The 9,249-nt window shown below is 36.6% G+C and overlaps 1 protein-coding gene across 1 annotated transcript; it reads left to right on the top strand.

Annotated features, from left to right (window-relative positions):
* The first annotated feature begins 7,544 nt into the window (after nt 1–7,544).
* On the top strand, nt 7,545–8,902 carry LOC110867760 (mitogen-activated protein kinase kinase kinase 17). The gene has a single exon (XM_022116764.2). The coding sequence runs from the start codon at nt 7,572–7,574 to the stop codon at nt 8,643–8,645; it is 1,074 nt and encodes a 357-aa protein (XP_021972456.1). The 5' UTR covers nt 7,545–7,571; the 3' UTR covers nt 8,646–8,902.
* The last annotated feature ends 347 nt before the right edge of the window (nt 8,903–9,249 follow it).

Genomic DNA, 9,249 nt, shown 5'->3' with positions numbered 1-9,249 from the left:
ATTGTGGGGATGCATTTTTTTTTTTGCTAACTTGAGAGATCTTATAATTTTTTAGTGGGTTAGAAGAGTATTTGGTAAAAAAAAAAATGGTGGAATGGGTTGGGTTGGGTTTTAAATAACGTGAGTTATTTAATTCTTAAAATTCAAAAAATCTTTTTTTTTAAATCTTGTTGACAGTATTTACCCGATGTGATCGGTTTTTGTAAAGGCGTATTCGTTTATAACAGACCCCAAAGAAAAAGTGTTAAAGAAGTTACAGGAGTCGACGAGAAAACACGTTGAGCGAGTGTTTGGTGTTTTGAAAAGTAAATGGCGTATAATTGATTGACCAATGCGTATAATTAAACCACAAACATTCAGGAGTATGGTGTATGCGTGTATCATATTGCACAATATGATCATAAAGGACGTGGGGCACGCGGATCACCAGACCACGTTATGGACCCTCTGACACAGGCTTCTGTTAGCGAGGATATTCAGTTGGAGTTACGAAACAAACATACACATTTTCAACTACGATTTTATCTAACGGAACACATTGGTGGTTTGGATATCCAATTTCCCAATTCTGACAAAGAGTAGTTTTTTTTTTTTAATTTTAGTTTTCAGTACTTGTTTTTCTCGTTGGTTGTATTTTTCTAATTTAAAGTATATTATAAATGTTGGTTTTTATTTGTTTTAATTTTATATCTTATTTGTTTAATTAAAAAAATTAAAAAAAGAAAAGAAAAGAAAAGAGTGAGGTAGTGTTTGGTATGCATGAATGAGACGCGAAATAGAATGAATCATTACGAGGGAATAAAGAAAATGGTATTTGATTGGTCAATGGAATGGAATCATTCATTCCATATGGCAATTTCAAAATCATTCCATCCACCCCCATGTTTTTTTCATTCCATCCTATCACCAACACCACAGATCAACACATTCGCCACCAGCCATCACCACCACCACCACCCGCAACCTGTCACCGCCTCCGCCACCACCACCCGCCATCGTTGCCACTCACCGCCACCACCAACTACCACCGCTGCCAACTCCACCCACCACCACCACCACCGTCGATGCCACAACCACCACCACCGCCAACCACCACCGCCGCCACCACCCACTGCTACCAACCACCAACGACGGTTGCCGCCGCCCCGTCACCGCCACCCACTGTCGCCGCCACCACCCATCACGGCCTCCGCCAGCACTGCCACCTATAACCACCCGCAATCACTACCACCGACCACCATCACTCACCGCTAATTTTATTCCTTCATTTTTCTTGCCTACCAAACAATACACAATAATAATTCATTTCATTCCCACATGGTAACCAAACAAAGACATGGAATTGTAATGATCCATTGCATTCCGTTACCCATTCCATTACCTCGTCCATTCTATTCACTCATCCATTGCATTGCATTACCACATACCAAACAAATGAGTGATGACCACCCCTTGTATGATAATGTGAATTGTGATGGAGTGATGTGTTCATTGGTGATTGGGTGCCGTGTGTGGTGTGTGATGGATTGTGATGAGTAGTGATGACCACCCCTTCCACCAAATTTTTTATTAATACTAATATTAATATATATATCAAATTTTTTATTATTAATTTTTTTTATTATTATTAATATATAATTATTATTAAGGTAATTATATTTTTTTCGTTTTTAATGCAATTGGGTTTCGTTACTTCATCTTTTTTGTCTATCAAATTGTACAAAGAAATGATTTATAAAATATAAATTTATTAATGCTACTTGTAATAAATATAAAACTAATACAAAAGTTTAATACACATATTTTAATTTTTATGTTTAGAACTTTAATGTTTAGTTTTTATAATGTTCATAATAATGTGAAAATAAAAAATGGATTAATGAAAGAAGCATATGATTATTGAAAATAAATGTAAAAGTGGTGATGATGTGAAAATGTAAGCATTGGTAAGATTGTTTGTAGGGATGGAGATAAAAATGTGTATTTTTGTGCATTTAATTATAAAAATCTGATGTGATAGCTGATTGATGAGGACGTTTGTGTGCATAATGTTGTAATCAAACACACAAACCTATAAACACCAATATTATTGAAACCTGAACATATTCAAAATAAATATTATAGTGGTGTATATGTGCAAAGATTCAAGAACAAACAATCAAACCTTGAAACACAACGGTGTAAACGCTTGAGACTGTTTCTATAAAAAACCTTTTCATTGTTAATAAAAAACAAATAATAAGTGTAAGTTTAGACGAAAGAAGTTTCAAACAGGCAATATATATTCATATTAACACTAAAATGACATTTAATTTTCATACAAAGATATGATATAAACAAAGAAAAGTACACCAAACAGTCATGTCAACAAATAAGCATGGGGTTGTTATTTTTGTCAAACTAGTTGAAGACCCCGCACGCGTTGTAGCGCGGCTCAAACTTAGTTTGACACATGTATATAACTTGCCTAATAACATTACTTGCATTAATGTGCATGTGTATTATATAAACAATCAAATAAATCTTTAAACACATCATCCAATTTATAACATAAAACTAAGATTAAGAGTGTTCAAACAATGATAACAAAAACCCAATGAATCAAAAAGATAACATTACAAAACTGATGTAACCTATATCTTCTCATCTGCACTTTCAACCCGAAAATAACATCTGCACAAACAAAATAGACATTTGGTAAATATGTAAAAGACTTAACAATACAAAATTACCCACCTTAAAACCATGATAACCATGGATTTCTTAAATAACTGTTCTCCCGTTAGCAACAAATGACAACCTTTTGAAATTAAAGAAAATTGAATCACTATAGTCTCATGTTTTTACCCAAACCCATTTGACCTGTTACCCAACCGATCTACCCACATGTTTTGCTATCTCAAAAGTCTTAAATGATTATAATGTACTCTGCTAATGAACCTGTGAGTTCAGGATTCGACAGGTTTAGAGGAAAGTTTAGATAGAATAAAGCTAATTCGGTAGAAGTCTTGTAAGAATAGTCATAAGCAGGAAGCTTCCATTAATAACGAAAGAGCATACATTGTTAGCTGGCTGGAGAGAGCATCAGTAATCTCTCCAGCCAAACTCCCAAAAATTAACAACTAACGAACACACGACACTATATATACATGTAAGATTGGGACGAACGAGTACTTCCGTGTGGATGTGCTTGTCCGTGCGGATGTAGTTACATCCGCACGAATGCGTTACATTCCTACGAACCTCTCTCGTCCTCTCCAAAGTCATGTGCTCGTATCTTAACTATACAATATTTAACACACGCTCTATCTAGCCTATTCACATAGTGGCGGGCATACATAATATGCACTAACAAATTCCCAATTGGTCGTCACTGTTGAATCTTGATCTTTGAATATAAGAGCCGTGTTTGAATATTTGAAACTTCAATCAAGCATTTGATATCTTCAGATAATTCCCCCTTGATTGATGATTCGGGCTTGCGTTCCCTCTAAAATGAATCTTCAGGTCTTAGTTTGCATGGTTCCCAACCTCATCTGAATTGCTATACTGCAATCTTCACGAATAATCACCAACTTGAAATAACACAATGTAACTTCTCTGTTTCGACTCTAACCACATCCGCGTTCGGTTTTAGCGCATTCCCCTGCTTGATCCTCTGATCTTCAAAAACCCAACCGGCAATTGATAGAAACTTCGAATCACCACACCGGTAAACTTCAAGTCTATGAATACCCATGAAAATCTGAAATCCCGTTTTCCGTATTCATCTTTAAGCACACTCCTGAATGATTGATCAGTGTAAACGGTAATCTCCACAATCAACAAATCTTTATCAGATAACAAATCATCTAGTAACACATTCAGATCTCAGAAACATTCTTACACGATCACATTCACATTCTTCCTCTTCAGTCACGATAAAGATGTATAGTCTTCTCCGTTAGTCCCGGCAGCAACTTAATCAACAAACATCCTCATTCCCCGGCGATTAGTCCGAAAAACAATTCCTCTGCTCGAAGATTAACCATTCAGACACTTGACTATCTCATAATTATCAGTTCTGAGATATTTTTGAAGTATCGACAATACTAATGCATCATCCTAACACTAATCCTGCTAACCGGTTTGTACGAAAACTCAGGACTCAAACCCAAAGACATCAATCTGGTCATAATCTGAAGAATCTAAACTTCCTATGATCATGAACTAATGAATCCAAATTTTATGCATCCCCAGACAAAGCTGAAGTCGGAACCATACGTATACTGTTGCATGTCTGAATTTCAAAAATTCCAGAATTTCAATATATTCTAATAAAATTTTTAGTTCCCCTCATTTTTGCAAATTCTGACCTCTCTAAACTTTTCACTGAATTTCCCCCTCAAACTTGGCAAATCCAGTCCTTTCTTTTCATAGAAAAACTTAACTATGTGGAAAATATGCCATTTTGGTCCACAAAAGTGTATTTTTCATCATTGCGGATTTTTTCTTGTTGGCCCATTAATTGTCTCTAGAAAAATGATAAAATGTCTGCATAGGTATCAATGACTACCCCACTATCTTCAACATTATGTGATCACATCATCGTATCTGTTCTCTAAAGCTCCCGACGGTGTCCCAGAACAACCCGTGTTTGTCGTTAAAAACTCGAAAAGAAATTTCAATCACCAAATTTTTTCTGGACACTCATCTCGTCACGACGATCAAAAATGCCTTTTAGGCATTTTGGACATTTTCGCGCGATTGAGAACCTTTCATGCGAATGAAAGGTTTTCAAACGAATGAAGATTACCTCGTGCGGACGTAGTACGTTCGTGCCGACGTAGTTCCTCTGTTCAAACAATGTTGATTCAATTTTTTAATTCAAAATCTTTATTTCTGGAAATTTCATGATGATTCTTTCACAGACTAGGTCCAAATTCAATACTAATCAATCTTGTGGTCTCACTTTACTTTTTGTCTGTGAATTGACCATTTGTTTGATGCTTTACGTCTAAAATCCCCTAAAAGTCCATAATTGATGAGTGTAGGTGATTCAATCAACTGTTAGGTCGATTAAATCGGTACCGTAGCTCTCGTACCAATTGTGAGTTCAGGATCCGACGACGGTTTAGACGGAAGTTTGGATAGAATAAAGCTAATTTGGTAGAAGTCTCGTAATAAAAGTCATAAGTAGAAAGCTTCCATTAATACCAAAAGAGCATACATTTTTGACCGGTTGGAGAGAGCATCATTAATCTTTCCAGCCAAACTCCCAAAACTTAACAACTAACGAACACATGACACTATATATACATGTGAGATTGGGACGAACGAGTACTTCCGTGTGGATGTGCTTGTCCGTGCGGATGTAGCTACATCTGCACGAATGAGTTACATCCTCACGGATGTGTTACATCCATAGAAACCTCTCTCATCCTCTCCAAAGTCACGTGTCTGTATCTCAATTATACAATATTCAACACACGCTCTATCTAGCCTATTCGTATAGTGGCGGACATACATAATATGCACTAACAGAACCATGATAGAACTTGATAATAAACTGCATTTCTTTATAGGAAACTACTAAAAGAACAAAAGGAAGAGGCAAAAAGGTCACACATCCAAAAGCCCATTTGTGTGACGTTGCATCGGAATGAAGAAATGTCTAGTGGTGCACACGATCATATTCTAATTCAGCTGCAATTAAATACATTGTAAGTCGTACATTAACTAAAAGAAATGATAAATAAGGTTGCACATAAAATTGAAAGTGACAATACACTTGTAATATAATGCATAATGCAAACGTTTTTAAGAAAGTGATTAGCTTTTGAACAAAATACTAAGTTGTTGTATAAACAACTAATGCTATCAAATTTTTAGATCATAGAAGTGCTATTAGGGAAAATTTCACACCAGAGAAGTGCTATTAACAAAATTTTCAAATTATTAGGAAAATTTTCACATCCGAGAAGTGCTATCAACAAAACTTTCAAATCAAAGAAGTAATCTAACTGACAATTTACTCATGCCCGAGGGAAAAGCTCACTATAGATGGAACTTGCTAGAAACTCAAGATTTGTTCAAAGACTTACATCGGTAAACTTGGAGAAATTGACAAAGCGGATCAATGCCAGAACATGCATGTACAAACCGAGGATTTAGTATAGATAAAAATAAACAAAGAAAATGAGAACTTTTAATGAATTGACTTAGAATAAGAAGTCACCGAGGGAAAAGATACGCATTGTTTCCATGACTATAATGGCCAATGTGTTTATATCCTGCAGTGGAAAATGACATGGGATCCTTCTTCTCATGAAGAGTGGACTTAGATTCAGTAGCCGATGACTTTGCTCGCGCAGAAAACTTTATCCCGTAGTCAAGACGTTTGGAGTTGGGATAATGGTGTAGGGAATGGGTTCGAATTCAAGGCAGTGCGTGAGCAGGACTAGGTTAAAAGCATCGCATAATGACTTCTCCTAAAGTTGCTCTTGGCAACAGAGGCATGATCCATAATGACTTCTCTTGCCCTCTTTGTCAAGCAACAACTAAAGTGTTCTCATATATTTACAGATAAATAGTAACATTTTCTCTCTCCTTCACTCACAATCACTCAAAATCATTTCTTATAATATAACTAACTCATTCACATGAATATAAAAAATCAACTGTGAATGCTCTTACGGTTTAAAGTTTAAACCGTATACTTTTCATCTTTGTTTATATTTTTTAGCCCAATCACAATTTGCCACATGGCCCACTCATGAGTTTTTTTTTTGTTTTTCTTATAACTTTTAAATTATGTATTATAAAAATACAAATATACCGTTGCGTTGTACTTATTTATATTTAAGTTTCGGTTTAATTTCATTCAGACCATAGTTGTGTGTAATAATAATGTACAAATTATCGAACCACAAATGTATAATCATCAAACCTTCTTCAAAATTCAATTTTTCACAAATTGTTTTTTGTTTTTCTATTACACGTTTTCCAGATTTATCGTTGCTACATGCATCTTTTAAATTACCTTCATCATGCATACGTTTTGGTTTTTGAAACGGACCTCCCAACAATTTGATACAATTCCCTTTACATACTTTACCACGTCAACATCACTACCTGAACGCAGTGGCGAAGCTTGAGATTTTTGAAAGAGGGGTCGAAAACGTATATACCCAAAAATTTCTATAGAACCGGGCCAGGGGTCGAAAACGTATATACCAAAAGATTTCTATTTGAAAGCTACATGTATAACATTAGTGAGCGAAAAGTTTAGAGAATCAGACACTCCTAGCGCCTTCTAACTTTCGCCCCTGCCTCAACGCACAACCTCCACCACCTCGTTTATTATATGTATATACACCTTACAACTTTTTAATTTATTTAACACAAGCTTCGCCTTCAAATCAATATATATTTTACAAGCGTGTAAACTCATATCAACCACGTTTCCAATAAATATCAATAAACATCACGCGCTCTTTCTGTTTCCAAATTTAATATTATCTCATATTCCATATCCACCTATATATTCTACACTCACACTTTCTTCTTCCCCAATTCACATACACAAACTTATGCATCCACCCATGGAGGACTGGGTCAGATGCCAAGCAATCGGGCAAGGTAGTAGCGCAAATGTTAGTTTAGCGAAACCCGCAAATCATACTTCACGTTTTCCGCCATTGATCGCGGTTAAATCGTGTCATGTGGCCAGGTCAAGCTCTTTAAAGAACGAGTTTACAATCTTGAATGAACTTAAAGGGTGCCCGGAGATTGTCGAGTGTTACGGCGAATGTTTTACGCTTGAAAACAGTGAAAGATTGTATAATGTTGTATTAGAGTATGCTTGTGGAGGATCTTTAGCCGACAAGGTGAAGAGTTCGGAGAACTTAAGGTTGTCGGAATCTGTTGTTCGAAGGTACACGAAATCGATATTAAAAGGGCTTCAGTTTATTCACCGGAGAGGGTTTGTGCATTGTGATATCAAGCTTCAGAATGTTTTAGTGTTTTCCGGCGACAATGTTAAGATTGCCGATTTCGGGTTAGCGAAAAAGGCGGATGCGGCTGAGGCAGCGGAGGGTTTTGATACTAAATATGAGGTACGAGGTACGCCGTTGTATATGTCGCCGGAAACTGTATCCGGCGGGGAGCAGGGGCCGGCGGCGGATGTATGGGCGGTTGGGTGCGTTGTGTCGGAGATGATTTCTGGTAAGCCGGCATGGAGGTGTACGGATATAGGCGCGCTTTTGATGAAAATCGGCTCCGGGGATGACATTCCGGCGATTCCCGGGAAGTTGTCGGATGTCGGAAAAGATTTTCTCGGAAAATGTTTTGAGAAAGATGTGAGTAAAAGATGGACGGCTGAGATGCTTTTAAATCATCCGTTTATGGATGGTGAGGATGAATTCCCATCGAATTCGCCAAGAAATCCGTTTGATTTTCCGGAATGGGAATCGGAGCGATGGGATATGGTAACGGTAACGACAACGACAACGAAGTCGTTTAGCTCGCCGGAATTGGAATCGTGGGCTGGAGTAGAGGCGTGTGTGTCGACGGCAAGTCGGTTACAGCAGTTGGTGGTGGAGGAGAGACCCGATTGGTTTTTTACAAGTAGTTGGATCACGGTTAGAGAGCCGCAATTTTCATGATGCGTCTTGTCTAGTGACATCACGTGTTTATTCCTATTAAAGTGTTGCGGCTGGCTTCTAGTGTTACAAAGTGAGCTATAGATTTTAGATTTTAGGGGTGGATTTTTAAGGGATGTTTGCTATTAAAAAAAGGGAAGAAAATAGAATTTTAGTTTTGATTTTTGAATTTTGATCTAGATGTAAATATGGTCATGCAAATGTGATTTTGATTAGAGATGAGATTGATACTTTATGGCATCGTTATTCTTTTTCTGGTACATTAGATTTGTTGAAAGGGATAAAGATCATAAAGTAATTATTTGTGGAACTAATTTGATTTACTTTAGTTCAGGTTTCGTGTGAAAAGGTAAAGATGTAACTTGGGTTTGAAGCAAAGATAAGATACTCCATAGATGGTCTTTTTTTAAGTTATTGTTTATATAAAGATAAAAAAATAAATAATAGTGTAACGATAACCTACATATTTTTCTTACTGAGTTAATGGTATCGTTGAACACGTGTGCGGGACGAAAATGGGTCAGACTGTAACGAATCAGTTTGGCACATATTTTTCTTATTGAGTTAACGATATTGTTAAACACGTGCGTGGGACGAAAATAGGTCA

The sequence above is a fragment of the Helianthus annuus genome, chromosome 7 (genome assembly GCF_002127325.2).
Source record: "Helianthus annuus cultivar XRQ/B chromosome 7, HanXRQr2.0-SUNRISE, whole genome shotgun sequence".
Taxonomy (NCBI): Eukaryota; Viridiplantae; Streptophyta; class Magnoliopsida; order Asterales; family Asteraceae; genus Helianthus; species Helianthus annuus.
The sequence above is the reverse complement of the archived record's forward strand: the minus strand, read 5'-3'. Positions and strand labels throughout refer to the sequence as shown.

Coding starts and splice junctions, on each gene's coding strand:
- LOC110867760 (XM_022116764.2), top strand. CDS start 7,572: ATGCATCCACCCATGGAGGACTGGGTCAGATGCCAAGCAATCGGGCAA.